Source organism: Pseudonaja textilis, chromosome Z (genome assembly GCF_049901715.1).
Source record: "Pseudonaja textilis isolate UNSWEBS1 chromosome Z, rPseTex1.2, whole genome shotgun sequence".
Taxonomy (NCBI): domain Eukaryota; kingdom Metazoa; phylum Chordata; class Lepidosauria; order Squamata; family Elapidae; genus Pseudonaja; species Pseudonaja textilis.
In genome coordinates this window covers 107,038,694-107,063,125 of record NC_142008.1, presented here as the reverse complement: position 1 = coordinate 107,063,125, position 24,432 = coordinate 107,038,694, and the positions used below count along the sequence as shown (strand labels likewise).

General features: G+C 37.1%; 1 protein-coding gene, 2 long non-coding RNA genes and 1 pseudogene across 11 annotated transcripts; 2 read left to right on the top strand and 2 right to left on the bottom strand.

Annotated features, from left to right (window-relative positions):
- Positions 1 to 431: 431 nt before the first annotated feature.
- ZSWIM9 (zinc finger SWIM-type containing 9) lies at positions 432 to 1,524 on the bottom strand (annotated as a pseudogene).
- Positions 1,525 to 5,304: 3,780 nt separating this feature from the next.
- LOC148124220 (uncharacterized) lies at positions 5,305 to 13,930 on the top strand. Its single transcript, XR_015739967.1, has 3 exons — positions 5,305 to 5,342; positions 11,300 to 11,373; positions 13,633 to 13,930. It is a non-coding gene; the product is annotated as an uncharacterized LOC148124220 (long non-coding RNA).
- On the bottom strand, positions 11,531 to 20,947 carry LOC113448510 (uncharacterized). Of its 7 annotated transcripts, none has more exons than XM_026719228.2 (5): positions 20,702 to 20,935; positions 18,651 to 19,262; positions 15,216 to 16,162; positions 13,926 to 14,052; positions 11,531 to 13,650 (listed from the first exon to the last, which is right to left on the bottom strand). In XM_026719228.2, exons 3-5 carry the CDS (start codon positions 16,041 to 16,043, stop codon positions 13,160 to 13,162), a joined length of 1,446 nt encoding a protein of 481 aa, XP_026575013.2. In that variant the 5' UTR covers positions 16,044 to 16,162; positions 18,651 to 19,262; positions 20,702 to 20,935; the 3' UTR covers positions 11,531 to 13,159. The 7 variants fall into 7 exon arrangements, with proteins under 7 accessions (XP_026575013.2, XP_087771749.1, XP_087771750.1 ...); XM_087915623.1 differs by having other exon boundaries at positions 11,531 to 13,647; positions 20,702 to 20,914; XM_087915624.1 differs by lacking the exon at positions 18,651 to 19,262 and having other exon boundaries at positions 11,531 to 13,647; positions 15,216 to 16,112; positions 20,702 to 20,947.
- Positions 20,921 to 24,176, top strand: LOC148124219 (uncharacterized). 3 transcript variants are annotated; one of them, XR_015739964.1, is made up of 4 exons: positions 20,921 to 20,999; positions 21,092 to 21,152; positions 21,929 to 22,001; positions 23,406 to 24,176. It is a non-coding gene; the product is annotated as an uncharacterized LOC148124219 (long non-coding RNA). The 3 variants fall into 3 exon arrangements; XR_015739966.1 differs by lacking the exon at positions 21,929 to 22,001 and having other exon boundaries at positions 20,931 to 20,999; XR_015739965.1 differs by lacking the exons at positions 21,092 to 21,152; positions 21,929 to 22,001 and having other exon boundaries at positions 20,930 to 20,999.
- Positions 24,177 to 24,432: the final 256 nt, after the last annotated feature.

Below are 24,432 nucleotides of genomic sequence, written 5' to 3'. Positions count from 1 at the left end.
CAGAACATTCATATTCTTTGGAATGTTCTGCTTTGATCTCCAGAATTAACTTGGTTTTGGATATAGATTAGAATGTCAATATGTGCCTCCCTGTATGTGGAGGCTTTTTATTTAGAACCAATGAAATATAAGATGGATCTACAAATATGTTTTTATAGCTGAACATGCTTCCCTATCCTTTTTGCATTAGCTGTGGAGATTTTCAATACCTCAGTTCTAGCGTTTACTTAACAGCCACATTATCTTTGAGCGCATAGATAAGCATTGCCAGCCTGCTTTTATAATGGTGGCCAACTCTCAATTTTTTTTATTTATTTCAAACTGAGAACTATATGAGAGTATAATACCACTATCTTCATTGTGCTAAAATGGCAACTATTAAGGTAGTCACTAACCTGTTGTTGTTCAGTACATATGGCATAGGATAATACTTAAATTAAGGGATACCATAGCTGGCATTCCTCTTACATAATATCTTGATTTCTGTTTGATGAGCTGGATAGAAGGTTGAGGTCAAAGAGGGCCTCTCCACCCCAAAACGTGTAGCAAATATGTACTGGCAAGGAAACCGGAGAACCATAGAAACAGAGTAGCTACAAGTAGTCAGATTTTGGCTCACCAGGAAGAAACATGTGCTACCTTCTAGGAGGAACCCATTGTGCATGTCATCGAGCTCAATATGCATGGGGCACCAGGGTTCCTCTGCTACCAAATATGCATAGGCATGAGGGAAGAAAGTGTGGTACAGTGCAATCACTGGTGTCACATTGAGGCTTGAAGTCTCCACATGCAAGGCCTGGAAATCCAGTAGATCCTGAACCCAGGAAGCCAGAGCCATAGAAGGATTGAATGTGGTCAGCAGCTTATCGTGGTGGGTATTAAGGTGATCAAGAAAAGAATGTTCTCTGTTCTTCTCAAAAGCACAACACTCCATCCATGTGCCTCTGTGATGCCAACACTCTTAAGTACTGCAGAAGAAAAGAGAGTGGAGCCACATCTTCCAAATCACAGGTACTGGCTATATACCCATGGTGAATCAGCATTTAGCCAGATCGAGTAACAGATTGTGAATCAGATAGTATCTACAGTATATAAGGTAAAAAAAGGTATATCAAATACACTTGGAAATGATGCCTCAGCATTACAAAATTAGTATCTACCAGCAACCATATGGGACAACATACCATTCTTGCTTAAAGCAAGCCTTTCTATGAATTAATATACTTTGCTTATTCTAAAAGGAACCCAAGAAGGAAAAGAACAATATAATAAATATGGGTATATTTTAATATGTACTTTAAAAACCATCAGTAAGAACAGTAAGAACTTTTAAAAACCATCAGTAAGAACAGTAAGAACCCTTATTTGTTACAAGCAAAAAATATGTTTGTTTACTGGGATTTTCATATAAATGTAATGCTGGAGCTGTCAAATCTAACTTTTGAAAATATTCATGTGAAAGAATAATGTATATCCACTTAAGTATGCACGTTTGTACACATAAAATCCAGTACAGAAGCCCATCACCTGAGTTCCCATAAATTCAGCCCAAGAATCTCAACATTGAAAACAAATAGATGCAATCTACATAGACTTCTGTAAAGCCTTTGATTCAGTGGTACATGACAAACTACTACTAAAAATAAAATCCTATGGTATCTCTGGACAACTGCATAACTGGATAGAAGCATTCCTGTCAAACAGACAACAAATGGTCAAAATTGGGAGTGTCCTATCAAATTCTGTACCTGTCAATAGTGGTGTCCCCCAAGGCAGTGTAGGACCAACTCTCTTCATACTCTACATAAATGACCTCTGTGATCATATTAAGAGCAACTGCGTTCTTTTCGCTGATGATGTAAAGCTGTTCAATACCACAGACAATACTGCTACCCTTCAAAAAGATCTTGACTGTGTATCAGAATGGTCAAACAAATGGCAACTTCAAATCTCAACAAATAAATGCTCTGTCTTACATATTGGCAAAAAAAATCCGAAAATAAAATACAAGCTGAATAGTCAAGATCTTGTTGATGATCCAAGCTCTGTAAAGGACCTTGGAATACTCACCTCTAATGATCTAAGTGCTAGGGCCCACTGCAACTACATAGCCAAAAAGGCATTAAGAGTTGTTAACCTAATCTTACGTAGCTTTTTCTCTGGTAATATCACACTACTAACTAGAGCATACAAAACATTTGCTAGACCAATACTCGAATACAGCTCATCAGTCTGGAACCCACATTACGTATCTGATATTAGCACAATTGAGAAAGTCCAGAAATATTTCACAAGAAGAGTTCTCCACTCCTCTACTCTTTGTAGAATACCTTATGCCACCAGACTTGAAATTCTAGAACTAGAAAACCTTGAATTACGCCGTCTTCGGTCTGATTTAAGAATGGTATATAAAATCATACATTGCAATGTCCTACCTGTCAATGAATACTTCAGCTTCAACCATAACAACACAAGAGCACACAACAGATACAAACTCAAGGTTAACCGCACCAAGCTTGATTGCAGGAAATACAACTTCAGCAACAGAGTGGTCAATGTCTGGAATACTCTACCCGACTCTGTAGTTTCTTCCCCAAACCCCAAAAACCTTAGACTGTCTACTATTGACCTCACCCCTTTCCTAAGAGGTCTGTAGGGGGCGTGCATAAGCGCACCAACGTGCCTACCGTCCCTGTCCTATTGTTTCTTTTATTTTTCTTTTATTTTTCTTATATGTACCCATTTCATGTATTCATAACTATGTATACACTTATACTTATTATCTTGTAAACAATTGACAAATAAAATAAAATAAAATAAAATAAAACAAATGCCTTCTGTGTGGATGCTACTAGTCTGAAGAAATTCAGACATTGCAACACTGGTCAGAAGGGCCCAGCAGAGATTATATTACCCGAGACTTCTCAGAAAACAACAACTGAATGAAAAACTGTTGATGACCTTCTACCGCTGCACCATAGAGAGTATCTTAACTTACTGCACCATCCAATTGTACAGTGGCAGATAGGAAAGCATTCCAGAGGATTAACATCATTGTCTAGAAGATCATTGGTTGCTTCTCCCCTCTTTGGAAAAGTTTTATAGCTCCCGCTGCCTTAAAAAAGTTCAAAATATTCTCAAAGATTCATCTCATCCTGGGCACTCTTTTTTTGAACTGTTACCATCTGGCAGACAGTACAGAATATTAAAAACAAGCACAAATAGGCTGAAAAATAGCTTCTATCCCAGGGCAATAGCTCTTTTGAATTCTATTGTATAGTGCAGTGTTGGTGTGGTGTTGCGGGTTTTCGGTTCAATATGTGTAGTGTGAAGGATGTGTGTTTGTGTTTATTTTCATGGTCATGATAGAATACTTTATTGGCCAAGTTTGATTGGATACACAAGGAATTTGTCGGTGTAAATACTCTCAGTATACATACAAGAAAAGATACATTCGTTAAGAATCAAGAGTCATAGTACAACTCCCAATTAGGCAGGCCAAAACCTCCTCTAATTCTAGCATCTTGCAAAATATGTGGGTCAAGGAATGGATAACACTAAGAAAGACTAGATTGTTGACACTAGAAGGTCATGATTTACTGTTGGGTTGGCACGCTTTTTTATGGTATAAGGGAACTAAAACACAGGGTTACTTTAGAAGACATTATATACGGGAGTCTTTGTGGTTAAACTGGGAGAAGATAAAAAGACAATGTTATTTGAAAATTCCAGTTTGGTTATCGACTATTGAAGCATTTTCCTATCCTATAATTTATAAGAAGGAACAGTTATATATGGGGAACTATTGGATGAAAAGGGTGAACTTAAATCGATACAAAATCTAGAGGAACAAGGTATAAAGATGAATTGGTTTTCATATGTGCAAATACCCTCAAGGTATGATGAAGATTCTAAAACAGGATTTATGATAAACAGACTGATTTAGATAAGATTTTGACAGGTACTGATGAAAAGGTGATTAAAAAAAATTATATGGTTATTTATTGGGAATTAAGCTAGAGGAAGAACAAGTTAAAGAAACTATGATTGTTTGGGGGAGGAATTTTGGATATGGGATTGATTTAGAGAAATGGCAAAAACTATGGTCGCAATATTATAAAATGACAATGTCAACAGCTTATAAAGAAAATCTGTATAAGATGTTTTACAGGTGGCACTTTCCCCTGACAAGGATAGCAAGAATATTCAAGAATAAATCTGAAAAATGCTGGAAATGTCATCAGACACCTGGCTCATAATACCATATGTGGTGGACTTGTGAGGATGCTAGAAAATATTGGACTAAAATCTGCATGTGGTTGGAAAAAAATGACAAAGAAACACATAGATTTGAAACTGGCGGTTTTTTTATTAGGAATCTTACCAGATACATACAGTAAAGACTTGAAATATCTGATTGTAAATGTATTAACAGCGGCTAGGATTGTATTTGCTAAAAATTAGAAAAATGAGAAAATACCATTGCAGGAAGAAATTATTAAGAAAATATTGGAATGTGCTGAGATGAGTAGATTGACATTTGAAATTAGAGAGCAAGAGGATAAACAATTCTATAAAATTTGGGACCTTTTCTATCAATGGTTGGATGATAAAATACAATAATAGAATATTTAGAATGTTAGATAATAAGGAATATCTTTTCTTTTTCTTTTTCTTTTGTTATTTGATATCATATCTATAAAGTTTTTTTAGGATAGATTTGGTATGATTATATGATTTGCTATAGAATAAATCACCTAAATTATAGTTATCTCATAAAGTATGGATGAATAAAATTATAGTCAAATGATTTTCTAATAGTGATACTAGGATATATAAGTTTGGATTGATAATATGAGTTATTATGTAATGTAACTGTAATTGAGACTACAAAATGAATGCACAAAACTGATGAACCAACCCACACACTGTTTGTATATATGTATGGAAGAGAGCTGATGTTTTTATGTTTTGTTTGTTTTGTTTGTTTTTAAAAAATCAATAAAATTGTTTTCAAAAAAAAGAAAAGAAACAAGAGTCATAATGTACAACACTTAATGATAGGCATAGGGTATAATCAGCAATCAAATCATACTAGGAAACAGTCAATATAAATCATAAGGATACAAGCGACAAAGTTACAGTCCTACAATCACAAGTGGGAGGGGATGGGTGATAAGAAGTGATGAGAAGAGCAAAGTGCAGACTTTGTAATAGTTGTTTAGCAGAGTGATGGCTTTCGGAAAATAACTGTTCTTGTGTCTAGTTGTTCTGGTGTGCAGTGCTCTATAGCGTTGTTTTGAGGGAAGGAGTTGAAACAGTTTATGTCCAGGATGTGAGAGGTCTGTAAATATTTTCACAGCCCTCGTTTTGACTCGTGCAATTGAAGGCAGGTGGGTAGTAATTGTTTTTCTGCAGTCCTAATTACTCTCTGTAGTCTGTGTCTATCCTGTTGGGTTGCAGAACCAAACCAGACAGTTATACAGATGCAGATGACAGACTCAATCATTCCTCTGTAGAACTGGATCAGCAACTCCTTGGGCAGTTTGAGCTTCCTGAGTTGGTGCAGAAAGAACATTCTTTGTTGTGCTTTTTTGATGAAGTTTTTGATGTTAGATGTCTAAAAATGGATCATTTGAGATGCAGTCATTGGTATATAGGGAGAAGTGGCGAAAGCACACAGCCTTGGGGGGTGGGGCTGTGCTGATTGTACAGGTATTAGATGTGATTCTGCCTAGCTTCACCTGCTGCTTCCTGTCTATTAGGAAGCTTATGATCCACTTACAAGTGTGTTCAGGTACCGCTAGTTGGTTTAATATACTTAGAAGAGTGTCTGGAATGATGTGCACTGAAGATGGTGTTTGATTTTGTTGTACGAGGTGCAATGACAAAGTAAACTAAACTAAATCTGATTCTCTCCCAAACCTATGATTTTTATTATTTACCTGTCTCTGCAGGTAAGAAACCCAGTTTGAAGTACAAATCTGTGTATTTAATATATAATGCAGTAAATCAATATATACATATATTATGATGGATGAGGCACACACTAGAAGGGAAATGTATACAGATAGGCATATTTTTCTAAGCTTGACCGATCCAGAGCTCTGAACCCTGGATCCCAGCCATTTCAGCTGCAGTGCGCCCTCTGCTGTCTTTTAATCAGTAGAACCATATTTGCCGGGCTTTCACCCAATCCCAGGTTGCAGCTGAAAACAGGCTTGAGCTCAGGGGAATAAACCCTGATCCCTCTGTCTGGCCGAGCAAAGAGATGAACCGTGCACTCCCCCTGCTGGAGCTTCCAGCAGAACAATCAATTTAAAATGACGTCACCTGGCCAATGTTGAAAAATTAATCCGAGTGATGCTGAGAGGAGACGAGAATTAACAAATATTAGGCAGAAGGTTTTGCAGTGTTAAGAGGTGACATGTGAAAGAGAGTAGCTCTAGGCATATATAAAGGGCTTTGAATCGGGAAGCTTGACATCGCAGCATATTGATGAGAATCCGATTCCCTGCATTTACACTCAGGGGTGGGATTCTACAGATTCGCGCCTATTCGCTAGAATCGGTTGTTAACATTCTAAGCGGTTTGAAGAACCAGTTGTTAGAAGAAATAAGTGGCTAATCCTGTAAGAAAGGCAGGAAGGAAACATTCCGGTGTTGCTTACAGAAACTGCCTCTCCATTAACCCTTATTACATTCTTGGCAGGACTAGACTTCCTGTGTCTGGAACTTCTCTGGAAATTTTCCCCTCCTTTGCTAGTACTTTGCTTGTGTGGAGTGTCCACTCAAAGTTACACTGGCACTGAAAAAAGTAACTTATAACCATTTTTCACACTTACGACTGTTGCAGCATCCCCAGTTACGAGAGGCCAGGCAAGGAAATGCATGCCTCGATGTGAGTGATGTTGAGTTGGCCACGCCCAGCCAGTCACATTACCACCAAGCCATGCCCACCAACTAAGCCATGTCCACAGAACCGGTTGTTAAAAAAAATTGAATCCCACCTGTTTACACTGTTGCAGCATAAATATTTTTTATTGCATGCAAAGCAATAACCCAATCTTTGAAGATTGGGAAAATGCTTCAGTACCATAGTAGTTCCAAGAGGCCAATCTGCAAATATATCTGTGTGCATGGGTTAAGTATGAGCAAGTCTTTACACTTTGCACATGCTCAACAATGCTGTCACTTTCACTGCCCCAAGACAGCCAAACCCAAAATATGTTATAGTAGTTATGGTACTGGCCTATAAGCAAAGAAACCCAGATGCTAGTTTCCCTTAATCTACTGGATAACTTTGACTTGTGTTCTCTCAACCCAATCAATCTCTTAGGGTTGTTCTTATGAAAAAAAAAACCCATATCTTTTACTGCATTTATGTCCACTACTGTATACCAGACACACCTATTATCAGGTCCAAAATAAACCTGTAAATCTAGCAGAACTGGGACAGTGTTTCTAAAGTCATTTCATCAGATGAACAGCAGCAGCTTGATCTTGGGTCAAATGGAATAAATATTTGTGAATAGTATAGTGATTATATCACTAGTGCTATCTGCAATCCTCATGGTCCACTGTGTCTGATATCTATTCAGATTATTTAGGTTGTCATAGCTCCTGTTTGAACTCAGTAGGATCCTGATATCTGATAGACCCACTATAATGACTGTACTATGTTGAAAGCAAATGGAATTTCAAGTATGATCCTTCACCTCTTGTAGGAAGAGAAACTCAAATGGCAGGATGGATTATTCTATAAACAATTTATTTCTGCACATGTAAAATGTCTTTGAATAACAACTGTTTTTTTTCACTGCCTTGCTGTTTTGCAGTTCACAGCTCAAGTACTATTTTGATGTGACGTTTTTGCTAAATTAAGATATTATAAATTCTATATGAAGCCTTGCATATGTTGCTACATACATTCCTCCTAATATCTGCTTTTTCAAAGGTACGAGCTTGCTGAAAGTAATTTTTTTATAATGTGCATGTAGTCCAACTGATTTCTGATGCTTTTATGAAAATTCCAGAATTTGCTTTATCCATTAATTCTGATTTTTATAGAAGGGTGGAAGAGTTCCTTTAAATATTTATACTTTCCATTCACAAGTCACAACTCCGTGAAATGGAGACTGGGTACATAGGTCCATTAATGGCTACTGGGCTGTGGAACTATTTCCAGTTGAGTTTTCAAGACCAGTTGTCTGAGGTAAAGCTGTACTTGAAAACTTCTAGCCTGGTTCTGCTACAATTGGAGACCCTCATACATGTACAGTGTGGATAGTTCAAATATATACCTAGATTTTATCCAAAGATAAATTAACTCAAATCAGGCAATTCAGTGTTTTCAGGATCTAAGGCAAAGGCAGACAAGATGCATAACTCGTGATTGATGTGTTATTTTGTTGAGCTCTAAACTTGGTTTTATTATCCATCCAAATCACATCTTCAGTGCTATGTTCTTAATATCAGCATTACCTCTCAGGACATCTTTGAAACATCTGAAAATTTTTCATTCTGAATTCCTGACTAGAAAATATTTGTGAGAACTTGGGGCCAATACAGTCTAAATTCCTGACTAGAAAATATTTGTGAGAACTTGGGGCCAATACTGATATCTTCCTGGTTATCTTTTAGTAAATGGTCAGAGTTTGCAGGCTTGCCCACAAGTGAAGTGGGTGACTCAGCTGTGCCATTGTTTAGCAGATACCAAGTAGGCTCATGATGAGCTACAGATACAAAAGCTGATATGATGGATGAAAAATACAACCATCTTGAGAGTGGGCACAGTTGACATCTAGCAATTCCATCACTACCATAAACAGAAATCTATGACTTATGTAGCTTCTTTGGGGAACTTAGTTGTTCTAATTGAAGTCAACACCACACCAAGGAAGATATTAGGTTAATCTTCCTTCCAAAGTTAACATCAGGTCAATAATCAAGTAAATAATATCTCAATCAAAAAACTGCCAAAGAGCCAACAGCAAACATCCCAACCAAATAATCTCTAAGACCACCACCACCAACACTGATAGGGCAAGCCACCAGAATATAACTGAGAGCATATAGCACTCCTTATTAGCACTGATGATGTTACCTAGTTTGGTTAATGAAATATCTGCAAGAAAACAAGCAAGCTGAGAGAGCACCAAGGACTCCTCATGACAACCCTGAATTACAAATATTCTCCTTTACAAGGAAGATATCTTGGAATTTCTAATTAAGGAGCAACTCTTGACTGTTTTGCCTGAGGAAATGCAGAGATAGCTAAGGGAATATCATCTAGAAATATGTGATAAGAACAGAAAGAATAGTTCCACAATGGACAATTCAAAAGGCGAGGTCTGGGAAGCACATCTAAGATAGTAAGCATCCTCCCTCAAACCTTTTGAGTTTTGAATAGCCCCATCATAGATTCAGACTAGATCTCCTTCAGATCTCTGCATGGAATTTCCCCCTTGGCTGATCTTAAGCAATATCAGTCTGTAGGGCATGTTAAAATAGTTTAGAGTCTTAAATCAATTCTCTTTTTAGAAATGGGGGAAGAATATATAACATGTTAATGAAGTGTTTGGTGCTGTTACTTTAGGCTTATCTTTTTAGCAAGTATCTTCTTTAGAGAGTCCTTAACAAGCCAATACAGCTTTTAATGACAAAAGAAGATTGTGGCATTATCATTCATGAGGAACTTGTCAAGGATTATTTAGAAAACTTAAGTGCCTAGGGTAGAGAAAATATTCCAAAATTCAGGGAGGAAATGGTAGTGGACCTATCTTTTCATACTTACTTAGTCATTACATCATATTTGTCTGATGACCTTTGACAGTGAGAATCTTGCAATCAAATTAAACCTTTTAGTGGAGAAAAATATTAGTCATTTAACTGGATGGAATAATGGTCATGATAAAGATTAGAGAGCATGCTAATATATGGCAAGCAGCTTCTATATTTTTTTCTTAGCCATTCTCTATTGCCTAATGGGGACCAGGAGATTCTAATTTAACCTAAATTAGGACTACCAGATCTGGGAGCAAAAACCCAGATGCAGCAAAAGTTGGGTGGTTTTTTTAAAAACCATCTATTAATCATCCAGATGTTTGCAGTCCGGAGTGGGTATATTAATTGCTGGGTCATGTTAGGAGGTAATGCCTGGATTCATACAATAAGCTAACTTAATTTTGTTTAATTTTGATAATTAACAAATTATCATGACGCAAACCATGGTAACATAATGAGAACTGCTATGGACTGACATAATGTTATACAGCTTCATTAGGAATTTAATTTAATAAAGGAATTTGGATCTTCTTTGACTCAATCCAAGACTCCAAATATAATACCATTCTGACTATCATGTTAGATTAAATATTATACTGAATATTTTATTTACTAGACTTTATAAATTTATAAATACACACTCACGAACAATAGTCAGTTTGGTATAGTGGTTAAGGCATCAGGTTAACAATTGGAAAATTATGAATTATATGCCAGTGGTAAACCACTTCTGAACAACCTTGGCAAGAAAACTCCTGGGACTTGTCAAGGCAGTCTCCAAGAAATGAGCACAACTGATTGGAAGAAAAAAAAAACTAATATTATTACTGAAAGTTTTGCATATTCAAGGAATCACGTGATATCCATATCTATGGCAAGGATTTAAAATATAGAACTAAGATCATTTTATAAACAACCAAAGTTTTACAAAAGAATGTATGGTTTTTGAATTTTGTGGAATGTTTTTATTTCTGTGCTAATTTAGCTGATGAAAAGTTCTGTTAAAGCATGCATTTCTTAATAGTGTGAGGTTGCAATCTCTTCCTCATAGAGTAATACATAGCTGCAATTGTTTATTTAGTTTAAGAGGCAGTGATAAGAGTTACGTGGACAGTGCTTTCAGTATAGAATTTGGATTGCCAGGGGGCATTATTGAGATGGTCTGCTGATTTCTGGCAGCAGATTGGATGCAAGGAGTCTTTTCTACCTCAAGTATAAAGCAGCAAAGAGCCATTTCTTAAAAAATCTAGCAAGAATCCATTTCTTTTCTAACCAGATGTGTTAGAATTATCATTTTAAATTTCTAATCACCATGACAATCTCATAAATCTGCACACTAACAGTTTGAGACATACTATATCTGTGAAGATATACAGTAAACAAATTTAACTCTAATTGGATTTTAAAATGAATAATTGATGCATCAGTATGTTATGTATTACTAAGAGATAAACCCTATTATATTTAGATTGATTCCCAGGTACATGTATCCAATTTTTGTGTATATTTTGCAGGTCATTTTGGTGCTGGTGAAATGTCCTGTGAAATGTCCAGATCCACTGCCAGTGGTTTCAGTTGGAGCTTGCAGGTGATTCAATTCCCAAAATATTTCATATGGTGAATATATTAATAGCTTAGCTTGCTCTGAAGCACATTTTAAAAATCAGAACTATGGGTTTATGGCTGAACTACAAATTAATAAAATTATCAATTCCCAGTTGTGAGAAATGAAGAACTATAAATTCTGATTTCAACATTAAACTTCTTTTAATGTGCAAACTAGAAAAAAATAAAGCTTTAATAAAAAAATTACAAAAACATTTTTTTCTCTTAAAAAAACTAACATTTACATGTGCAGCTATAACCATTGCAAAATTCCAAACATGCAGTTTTGGTATGTCAACAGTGTTAGAGGGATTAAAATTGGTAGTGTTAGAAGACCCTGAATTACTTACGATGTGCTTGACAGGAATTTACAAAGAACTAGATGATGAAATTAAAAAACTTCTACTTGCAGTACACTCAATTGGATTTTTGTCCCATCTTCAAAACACAAGATTCTTCAATTCTTAGCCACATCAGTTTTTAAAGTCACCATTTCAAAAGTTTGCCATGTGTTGCTGAGAACTATTGTCTGACAAACACAAACTGTAAATTTCCTTGGAAATGAGGCCAACTTTTCCAAGAGAGCTAATTCAGATGAGTTAAATCAAATTCCTTGTATTTCTGACCAGGGTGTCTGCTAAGCCAAGTCATTCTCTAGGTTGTATCTTGACTCTGGTGATTATTTTTGGAAAACAATTCTATTTTCAGGAAAACAAACATCCTAGGACAAAAAGGTCTAATAGAAAAGTTCCAATGAACCGTAAATATTATTGTGAATTTTACCATCCCTTATTGAGGTAAAAAACACACACACACACACACACAAAATTGACAGGTCAACACCTCTATCACAGTTTCAAATACACAATTTTCAAGATCTCCACGAAAGAGGCACTGGATTGAAGGCCTTTAAGGTGACATTCCATTACACATTACCTAGAAATTTCCCCAAATTTGTAAAAAATCTCACCCATCATTCATTAGCTAATATGACTGGATAAGCTTCCATCCATATTATTTTTATGCATGAGCAATTAAAGACATTTTTGCACTTAAGAACATGACTGATCAACCTGAAAGCGAGATTTATTTTTTTATTGTTTAAGGACATTTGTAAAATTGATATTTACTAAAGAAATTCTGTATCCAGTTGCAGAGCCTCAGCTATCTGAGCAGTTCATTGAAGTATAGGCCCTTCAATTGAGTGTGCAAAACATTTTGAGATCGGACCATTCCATCCTTGAAATGTTCCATTTTGACGTGAGAGCATCTCTTCTGAGAATACAAAAGGAGGTCCAATCTTGAAACTCATTTAAAGATCAGACAGCTTTCAGTATATTCAGGTATCAAAGTGTACTGATATCGAAGCATTTTGCACATTTCTATGGTCAATCACATTTTGATTTCTGAGGAGGGTGAATTTCCACTAGCTTTTGCTGTGTGATTGTCTAGCTTTCTTCTGACTGTGGTATCAAGAAGAAAATATTTCTATTGTCATTGCAGGTTAGAACTTTGCTGCTCTTCTCCCTTCCCTTCCCCTGGATGATTTTAGAAATAAACAAATAACAAAACATTCAAACAGGTGAACTGAGCTACTGAAGGCATTTTTGCTTTGATCAATATTCAGGATAACTGCCTTGTCATCAGAAAGTGGTTCTGGCTTCTAGAAGACTCCAGGGCACAGAACATTTCCCTGATTTAGAATTATTTCTTAAAAAATTATTTGCACATTCAAGTCAGCTATACTGTGTTTCTTCCTAGGATTCAAGTCAGTTAAAGGATTCGCCCATGTCCTGCGTTGTTTGCTCCACACTGTACTGTGGTTCCAAACTGCCTGTGCATTCACAATACCCAGCCTTTCGCTCTTGGCTCCCTTGCCCTGAATTCCGCTTTGCATTTTTTCCACACAATGAACAACGGCTTGATTCTTCTCGCATGTGGGTCCTCATGTGGTTCACCAGGTTGAATTTGTGCAAGAATCTTTTCCCACATTCAGTGCACTGATGGGGCTTGACCCCTGTATGTACTCTCCGGTGTCTAGTGAGGGTAGATTTACGTGAGAAGTTCTTCCCACATTCAGGGCAAGGGAAAAGTGCCTCTTGTTTGTGCAAGGGCTGTTTTTTTGAACCTAGCTGACTGTTGGGTATCTGGTGAGCAAAGGCAGCCGCTTGCAAATTGGGAAGAAAGCGACTTCTCTGTCTTTTTGAACTTTCCTGTAACATATACTCTTCCTCATTTTTAGTCTGGATTTCATCACCTGCTGGATTAAAAGAGAAAAAAAGAGACTGATTTCCAACCCTGGCAGCCATTGTAATTCTACAACAATTTTGCAAAATAAAATACGAAAAGAAAGAGTAGAAGACCAGAAGTTTATGGTTGAAGAATTATTTGAACTTGGATCTTCTTAGTCCCAGAGTGACTCTCTGGCCCAATTTGGTCACTTCAGATACGCTGTTTTTCAATCCCATAATCCCTAACTAAATGACTGTATTATCAGAGTTGACCCAAGATATTTGGAGTCTCAAAAAACCTTACCTACTGAGGAGGCATGCTCATTCAGCTCTTCCTTATTTTCTCTGCACAGAACCTGCTGGGTATCTGAGACCACTTGCTCACTTTCTGGTAAATTCACAGACTCATCAATCATATATGGCCCTAGCACCTGAAACAGCAGTTAGACACTATTCAAGGCAAGGGAATACACCAAGCAGAGGGATACAATATTATCAGGGGAAGGTAGAATGTAAGCAGGAAAACAGCAACATATGAGAAACATCTTCAATCACCTTTAGTGACTAGGGAAGCCAGTGGTGTAAGATAGATTCAAATATATCTCTGACTGTACAGGTGTCAATCCAGGAAAAAACACTTTACACGTGCTGTCTTTAACTTAACCTGGAAGTCACCAAATCCTAACCAGACAATGCCAATTCTGGGCTGGATGCTGGATGTCACTATCACCTTGCAAAATGCATGAAGTCTTTTATTTCTGGTAGTTTAGAATTCACACTTGCATGACATAAATGAACAAAACTTGAATCTCTCCAAGAGTCTTCTGGTATTATTTCTTTGAATTTTAATAGTGTATAAGGTTGCCTGTATCGGCTGGCATTCATTTATATCATTCAGGTTCTCTCAGAATGCTGCTCTGCCCTAAAGATTGGAAACACTTTTTCTAGTGAAGGAAAGGGACATCAACACTTGTGTGGTTAAACAATGTAAGACAATAAATGCTCCATGTCGCTTCCTCACTTTCAAGTTGTTTTCTCTTTGCGAACAAACAGAAAATTTAAAAAGCAGAAATTGAGTAAGAGCTCAGTGCAATGAATTTTCATAAATCACTTTCATTACATTTAAAGAATAGTTGTATATTATAAACAAAGTAAGCACCTTTTTTAAACTATTAAAACAAACATAGCATTAACCTTTTTGGAAAGGGATGTGATTTTGACATTAGGGATGTTATCAAATAAATACTTGCCAGTGAAATAGGTGCTCAAATGGCCTTTGTAAAACTTGACCATTTCTATTATGTAAATCAGAACTGAGCCACCCTTTTAAAAAAAAATACACAAAAGAAAAAGTTTCTCATGGGAACTGGGCACTACTTAATAAAATTGTAAAAACTAAAACAAAAAAAGCGGGGAATGTTTCAGCAACAACTAGCTCCCTGAAGGTAGGTAGTGCCACCCCCATCCATTTCCCCCCCCAGTTCCTGGATACTATCATGAGTCTAGGTAGAAGCTGGTGCTTTAAAAAGTGATTTTAAACTCTAATTGCATGTTAGGACATAAGCTCCCAGGTTTCATGCTGGAAAGTGCTCACCTGTTGATCCCATCTCTCATTGTCTTGCTGCTTCAGAAGAAAATGTTCTGCCAAGGTTACTGCCTGAATGCAGGTCTTTGGACGATATTCTTGAACCCATTCCTGCATTTCCTCGGGCAAGACAGTCAGAAACTGCTCTAGGATCAACAATTCTACAATTTGTTCTTGGTGCGTGTCTGTCCAGCCAGCGATGCTGCAAACCCTGCAGCCCGAGAACACACCATCACGGGGCCCTTCAGCCTCCTGGTAACGGAAATGCCTAAAATGCTGTCTCTGCCTCTCCAGACTGACAGCATCTTCTCGTAAGATTGCAGCTTTTACCTTCCCATAATCTCCACTTTCTCTGGGATCCAAGCTGTTGTAGGCCTGGAGGGCAGCTCCATTGAGGGCTGGCACTAACCGGGTCACCCACTGTTCCCGAGGCCATTTGCAGGCCTCAGCCACATCTTCAAATGTAGTCAAGTAGGTCTCAATGTCTTCTGTTAAGGTGAGTTCTGGTACTTGCAGATTCCTCCATGCAGGTGATTGGACTGGGGTAAGTTCTGGAGTTGGCAATTCTTGCCCTTGGATTTCCCAGCGTTGAGGTGCTTCTAGTCGTTCATTCCTGGTTTGCTGTGGTGTTACTAGCCGGATACCTCCTCCTCCTGTTCCTACCGGTACAATACGATATGTTTTTACAGAGCCTTCTGACATTCCTAACGAATCAGAGCCTGCTGGGTCTGGTTCTTTTTCTATTTTCACCAATGGTTGCACTCGTTGTTCGAATGGTGTCTGACACGGAAAGTACTGGGCCACCATATTCCGCTTTGCTGCTATTTTTCTCCTCATTCTTTGTTTGGATTTGGATTTGGAGTTTATGTAGGCTTCTGCTGAAGCTTCCAATAACTGGTCTGCCAACTAGAAAGGGTATCAAGTGGAGAAATTCCTTGAGTGGTTTGGATCTCAAACTAGAGGGATAGACAATGACACAACAAACAGGAATATGAACACAGGTGTTTTTTTTTATAAAAAAAACTCAGTTACAATAGAACTACCTATTTTAATATATTAATTGATGACATCAATACATAAAGATTTTACAATTACATGCTACCAGAACAAATCAGACTTGACTGTCCAATAGGATGTATAACTATAATTAACATCAAAAGAAAGCTCGATATGACTAGAGAGGCAGGTTACAAAGATACATAAAGCTAGTATTTGAAAGATAAGATGACACATTTCACATGTCTTTTGCTTTTTCCAAGCTAACCAAGCTGCATTAAAAATTATTTAAACTAATAGTACCGTAAAATGACTGTGTGGAGTTTCAGGTTAGCTAAACTAGAGAAAGCAGGATATTTTGATTAAAGTTATCTGTTCAGCTATTAAAACTACAATCCTTTGTATATTTGAATTCAGTAACATGGCCTAGAAGACAGGAGAATGAATTCTATCTAGTTCTGCTTTGGCATAAAAGCTGTACATGAAAGCGTAACTTTGGGCTAGTCATTCTCTCTCACTTGAATTAATCTCACAGGATTGTTGTTGGGAAAATAGGAGGAGGAAGTAGGATTATATATCTTCACTGTCTTGAGTTATTTATAAAAAGATAATAGAGGCAAGATAAAAATTAATAAATATAATTCTTCTGGAAATATATATTCCAGAGGTTCATAGTTTTCTTCAGATTGAAAACTTTGCAAAATCTTTTCTTGACAAGCACCCTAAAATGTTTCAGTTTGCAATTATCTGGTGATACTTGTAACATACTGTATAAGAATTCAACTTTCCCCTTTAAATGATTACATTCCCATTTTATTAAATGTAATACTTTCTATGTTATAATATCTCGAGAATTGAACTAAGCATGGCATGGAAGAGAAAGAGGAAAGCCAGTCAATGAGAAAAGGATATTCTAAATTTGATTGGAAATAAAGAAGCAGAAATGAATGGTTTAAACTATTATTAGTTTTATGTTACTTTCCATAGTTTTTATAAGTTATGGTTTGAGGCCAATTCATTTATAATTGATCATAGTTTATGTTAAAAACTGTTGTACTAGCCTGTGGGCTGGAAATTTTGCATCCTCCAGATGTTTTGTCCTGGACCTTCCTAAAATTGATTATTCTAAGTTGTGATGATGATTAATATCTTGAATAGTTTGAAAGGGGGACTAGGTACATTTTCTACCATCTAGAAAAATCAATGTTTGTCTCTAGGGCAGCATGACTCTAAACATCAACTGCAGGATAATATCTTGCTTCTGATCAGGGCAATCTAGCTGTAATAAAAAAAAAATGCTGGACTAAGTTGGGCCCTTGTTTTATCCAATGGGGTTATTCTTATATTCAGTAGTTATTTAAGTTATATTTCCCTATGTTGATAGAAATGATGGAAATTGAAATCCAAAACATATAGAAGCATTTCACATATTCCACATCAGAAACTATGAACACAAACTTTTAAATTCTTCTATCTACATGAAAAGGAATATTTTAGTTCTTATCAGATGTTGTGTTAAATCAGATTTTGTTATATAGGCTTACTGAAACAAGAAATTATGTATTGTCTTTGCCATTAGTTCAGCTCTGAATTCTACTGGCTGAATAGTGCACAGGGTATTGAGCCAAGAAATGCCAAAACTTTTTCAACATGTACCAAAAACTGCGTAAGGATTGACCAGATTTTTTTAGTTGGTAATTCAGTGGTGTGAAATCATGGTGGAATTAACTATTATACATTTTAACAATAATATATAATGCAATCAATCATGTTTACAGTAAAAATACAGTAATAGTATTTTTAGCTACCTTCATTAAAAATGTGCCAGCTTTATCCATTATCCTGAGATTGATGTTTAAAAAAGAAAAAAAGAGAATCTTTTGGAGGTGGCATTTTTAAAATATCAACCTGATTTATTCCTATTATATAATCTGTGACAAGTGGATGGAAGCTTTTCTGTTCAGGCTGACCAGCAAGACAAAACTAAGAATTATATTAAATCTCAATTTACAGATCATAAATAGCCATCAGTAGAAATGTAACAAAGATAAAGTGCCTTTTCTAAGCATGCAATGCTGGTCAAAAGTAAATTTAGGATTTACGAGCTTATGCCTCACTAAAAGTGAATCCATTTTTCCAAATCTTCCTTGCTTGCTGTATGGAGAAGAAAGGGACCAAAATCCTTAGAAAGCTGAAATACATCTGAATCTAAGTAACTCTTAGAAGTATCCAATTTGCTTTAATAGGGACTTTAGACCACCATACCAATATCTAATTCTCTGCAAACAAATTCATTGTTCCAAACAGCAGTTTTGCTAACTAAGGCATACTCAAGATATTAATGGAAGAAGATTTCAAATAGTTTCAAACAGACAAAGAATATTTTCAAGTTTAAGTACAATGCCAGGATAGATAGGGAAGGGGGGAGACAAAAAAATGAAATCTTACTAGTTTTGAGTCTTCTACTCATCCAGCTTTGCCAACCAAAAACTGTAGGTTCAGTCCAGCATGTGCTTGCTTGCCCACTCCAAATGCTTTACTTGGTGTCAGTTTTTTAAAAATACTTTTTAAGACCCCTCCTCAAAGACTTAGTTGACTCCTGCCTTTGTAGCCCTCACTTTCTTGAACCTGTTATTCAGGAATCCCACCCCCCATCTCAGAGCATGGTCAGATTAACAGAGTTGTGCAACTGACTAGGCCTCATTGCACCATGTGGTCTAACAACCCATTTTAGATTTCCCACAAACAGTGGGAAACTGTTAGTATGCATGCCATTGGTGTGCTTGCAAACAAAAGCCCAGCCCATAACAGCATTAACTTCACAAAAGCAAGCCATCAGCTATCCAGACTGCCTGGCTCCTTCTTTTTCCAGAGGTCTGCCCAATAAGTATCTTTATCTTTACATGCACATCATTTTTATATGATGCACCATTCTATAGCCACAGAATCTAGCACCTCCATTTTAAAAAAAATGTATAAGCTTGCAGTTGGGTCAGACTGATCCTGAAATAAGAATGCGCTCAGAAACAATATAAGTAACACCAACAGAATATAATGTTCCTAGAAAGAGAAAAAGGGTTGAAATTATCTAATGGAACACTTCTCAATAGGAAAAGCATAACTAGTTGATTTCAGGCTGTCATGAATATTTGAAATATCTATTCACAAGAAGTTTTACTTTTACTGAAGCTTATTTGTTAGTAAAAGCTTTTAGGAGTGATGTTTATCTGAATAAAACATTAAAGACATCATTATATTCATGTACAAGCCATAGTTAACTGAACCATAATGAACTCAATCCAGTCCCCCCCCCCTTACAAATATCAGACTGACCACAGGGGTTGATTTCTCACAGCAGGCTAAAATGAGGTGGGCTATTTACTGTGCAAGACACAATTGTTATCAGACTGTCCAGATGACTCAAACAAGTGGGAGTCGAATGACTTGCCTCAAGGACAGGTTTAAATTACAATGATAAAGCAATTTAAGATAAAGGCCTCTCTGGACAGAACTGATTCTATGGAAATGTGTTACAACATCCATCAAATTTCTCTTGGCAACAATACAGATGTAGTTCAACATTTCCTTCTTCTTGGATATTTTCTTAAGTAACTTCCCCCAAAATTAAATAAAACAGAGGCCAAGCTGCCCTGATCTAGATTTAAGACAATTAGATACAAAAGATACTAGAACTATCCTTGGAGTGGAATGGAATATGAGGGTGTGTTTCAGAAAGAGTGTCTTGGGATGGGGCAGTATATAAATCTGGGTAGTAAACACGTATCTTCCACTGATGTAATAAAGCCATAACCGTAGATGCCTTTGCTTAAGTATAAGCTCTACTGAAACAATATGGTTTGTATCTAGTAGGCAATAGAAAGGGTTTGCCTTTTTAAAATACAAAATCAATTAATCCAGCATTCAAAAAGATATTTTATCATTGCCCACCAGCCTTTAATTTCATTTATTTTACCTCTGTACCTCCACCCTAAGCCTGTGTACAGTATTGAGGAGCAAGGCTCGCTGCGTTCAATTAAGTCCCCGAAATATAACGCAGATTATATTTGTCTAAGAGCCAGACTGAAGCTGCGTGCTGGGAGGAGTATTATCTGCTCCGCCCATTGATTATTAGGAGGAAGATTAAATAAACCAAACCCCTGAACAGTACAGAACTCCTGAAGAATATTTCTGATCACTCCTACCCCAAGATCCCACCTTTCCCTTAATGTTAACGACTCTGACAAGTTCCTTCTCCCAACTTATCTTCCAAGCCAACAGTGGATTTTTTAAACTAGCACATTTATCATGTCAGCAGAGTACTTAGACCCTTTCTCAATTTGCTTCCTCCTTCCCTTTCCCAGCCAGTTTGCAGGTTGCACAAAAGTCTTTATCAGGAAGAGATCTCTGATCTAAAACGGAAAGTGACCGGATCCTTTAACCTAAGCCCTTCACCTACGGCGTTACAGCTGATGGAGCAGTTCCAAAGAGAAGAACTATACCTTTGTCGAGCCCTGGCTGAAATTAAGTTCTGCCCAGCAGCGTGCACTCAACACCAATCCCAGTAAGATTCACGACCATGGTTTCAAATAAGGAATCCTGGTAACGCAACTTTGCCCAAGGATGCCGCAGGCTATTTCCCTTGAGCTTCTGCCAGCGGATAATTTCCAAATTAAAAAAAAAAAAGGTGCCGGGGCTCAAAGCTGCCCGGAAGCCACTTCCCCCTGACCCGGGAAGTCCTTCCCCCTAATCATCCCAAAAATGTAGAAATTGACTTTAGTGATGCATTGCAGCGGGAAGGTATTTTGGAAATGTTGGGAGGTGTTGTTGTTTTTTTTTAACCCTTTTCTCTTCCATCCTTGGGTGCTTATTCATTTATTCCCACCATTAAGGCTTTCTGTGCAGAAAAGCGGCTCCCGGTGTAGCGAGCAAATTCTCACACTGGAAAGTAAGGTGAGAACGAGTAAAAGGGGCAGCGCCTTCAGGGTCCTAGAACCGTCCGTCACGATTAGGGAATTAAAACTCTTTTTAAGACGTTTAAGAGTTTAGTTCCCCAATTCCCCGATCCCGCAAGGCTTAGAGGATTCGGTATAGAAGTTTTTAAGAGTGAGTTTGGGGTGAGGACACCAGAGAAGAGGAGGCTTGGAAGAAGACGGTAGGGATGAACTATACCACTTTGGTTATTGTGGATGTAGGAAATACAAATTGGAATATATTTCACATACAAATTTCATGCAGGTTGCATGTTTGTGTAGCAGACTTATAAACTAATCAGTGAACCGAACTTGGTTCAGTAATCCTGAGGTTTACTAATGGCTAACCCCATTTTTACCTCACTTTGAGAAGCCTGGACCTGCTAAAGAGGTTTGCAACCCGCTCCTTGCTTTGTTTGTACCCCTTTTTGGTTTTTCATTCAAAACGCTCGAGTATTTCTATTAGACAGTTAATCTTCTTAAATGCTGTAGTATTCTGTTTTAGGGAATCCTCCCCTAAAATATTTTTTGTTTTGTTTTTAAGATGGCCATTTTTCAAATTTAGTCTGTTGCTGTACCTTTAAGAGCAGTTTTATTGGCAGATGACAGTGCCTAGTTGGCCTTGGCTGATGTTAAGCTAAGCAGACTTTGGCTCCGTTAGTAGTAGAATAGGCATTGGAAATCCAGCCATTATAGGTTAGACTGTAATGTGGAAAGTCATCAGCTTCAAAAGACTCTCACGATATTGTGTTTTAGAAATCATTTGTTTGGACCCTCAATTTCTGGATAATAAAATAAGTCCAAGATCACTGTCCTGTAGTTTGTTCAGGTCAGAATCAGTTTTAATTCCTGATTGTTTGCATATGGGTGGAGGAAGTGATTTTTGAGGAAGCAAAATAATTAACTGCAGCCATCTGATTTGTTTTGGATATCTTTCATAAGAGGTGACGGGATTCCCAGGAGGGAGAAAATAGTATTATTAGGGGGGAAAAAAATCACTTCTCATGAACTATGTTGCTTCTGGATATTTTAGAACATATCTCCCATAAGTCCTAGCTACTGACCTGGGATGATAGGAGCTGCAGTCCGAAACTTCCTTAGGGCATCCTATTGAGTATCATCTTTTAGGAAGGCATCTACTTCACACAATACTCTGTTATAAGGATTTTTTGTCTTTATCTTTGCTCAGCAAGCAAAATACCATCTTTAAGTCAGTGTTTCAGTTCTCATAAGAGGCTAAGGCCTATATGAAAAATATTTATCTAAACCTAGCTCTCCTTGTAATTTGGGGGATCATTTTACTCTCCCAACTTACAGCATTTCCTGAAGGTGCAGGTTCTATGTCATACAAGCAAGAGAGAATGGCACCCAGTTATAAACTCGAAAGGTTGCATTGACTATTGGTAGCCTATTTGTATATTATATAGGTACAAGAGCTGTGCCTAAATAATGGACTTCTTTATATTTTCTCTGTAGATATATACTGCTTGTATATTGCAATAGCCCTACAAGAAAGGTTATTTTTTACAATGGAGACAACATATCCAGTTTATTCAGGAAGAACAGGAAATGAGAGAAGAGGCGTTTCTACTTTGGGGGCCAGATGGCAAGAGTTGGGCATTATGGAATATCCCTCCTCCAAAAGTGAGATCGGCCTCACCCCTTATTTCCCAGAAATCCCTAAAGACCTGGCTTTGTTATCATGCCTAGGGTTCTCAGGAGACCAATGAGCTCTTGAGGTGGCTCATTGCTAATCCAATTGTATAAATTTAATAAATAATAAAGCATATTTCACCCAGAAGTACAATTTTCTCCTACTTTCCTTGTGTTCAGGAAGACAATGAAAATGGCTTTATTTCAATGGGGCTTTGGGCTCTAGAATGATTTAATATGTATCTCTATATTCTTGTGATTTTTTTTGTTGTTATTTGAATTGTTTTTCTCAGTGGGGAGATATTCAATTACATTGATTTAGAATCATGCATATAGGAGTGGTCTCTTGAGTAATCAAATACTTTGCCACTCCAGACATTTTGTGGGAGACATTTATTCTTGAATGCCCTGTCATCAGTTTTGACCCCTGCCTTAATATCCACTGGCCACACTAATACAATCAATGATTTCAATTCGTGCTTAGTAATATTGAGTGGGTCATAAGATTCTTCTGCTGAAGTACCGTAACTGAAATGATTGAGTGTGTTAATGTCTGGCTTTTAATTTCTCATTTTCCTAGGGATCTGCAATCTCTCTTGTTTTGATGAAATCCCAGAAGAGAAAATTGTGTGGAAACATCTCCCGCAGGACTTTTTCAGTTAGGGAGCCTAGGTATCAAGGACACTGCAGAGTTATTGAGAGATACATAAGACAAACAACTTCAGCATACTCAAAAATGCCATCTAAGAAATGTTGAAAATGAGGTCAAAACAGTAGAAATAAAAACCAATTTCAGTTATTTCCATATATCTCAGCAGACCTTACTGCAACCTTTTAAGGTAGCTTAGCATCTCTATTAAAAATTGAAGTCTAAAATTAGGGCTTTACCTAGTGCAACTGGGTGAACTCTGATTAAGACTAGATTTGAATGGGACCCCTGTCCCCCAAACTAAAGCTGTAGATTTAGTAAGATATGTTGTCATGGAGTCAAATCTGATAAGCTCTTATCATCCAAGTATAGAACTACTTAAAAAGATCTGAGCTGCAAAAATCTGAATGACTACTAGATGGCAACACAGACATACAGAAATCTCATTTTTAGTACCATCTACTGGTCATGCGAACTGATGGATTGTAGAATATAATCTTTGGAGAAGCACCGCTAACTCTCTTATGGGGATATTTAGACTTTTGTAGCTATTAATTTGCTTTACTCCAGAGCACTTTGGGATATTTTTTCATTAATTTTTAAAAATGTAATTATTACCCAGTTACTGTCCTTCTATTTTACCTTTGCTATATGTGGCAAAAGTCTAATAGTTATGCATATAATCTGAGATAATTTCAAAAATGATGCATTGGATTCCATTATTTGTACAACAGCACTGAACAGAGTGGCCTCTGAGCATTTTTCACATTTACAACCGTTGCAGCATCCCTGTAGTCATGTGGTCAAAATTCGGATTCTTGGCAACCAGTTCATATTTATGACGAAATCATGTGAACAGCTTTTGAAACCTTCTGACAAGCAAAATCAACGAGGAAGGCAGATTCACTTAATAGCTATGCTACTTCTTTAACTGCAATGATTCACTTAACAACTGTGG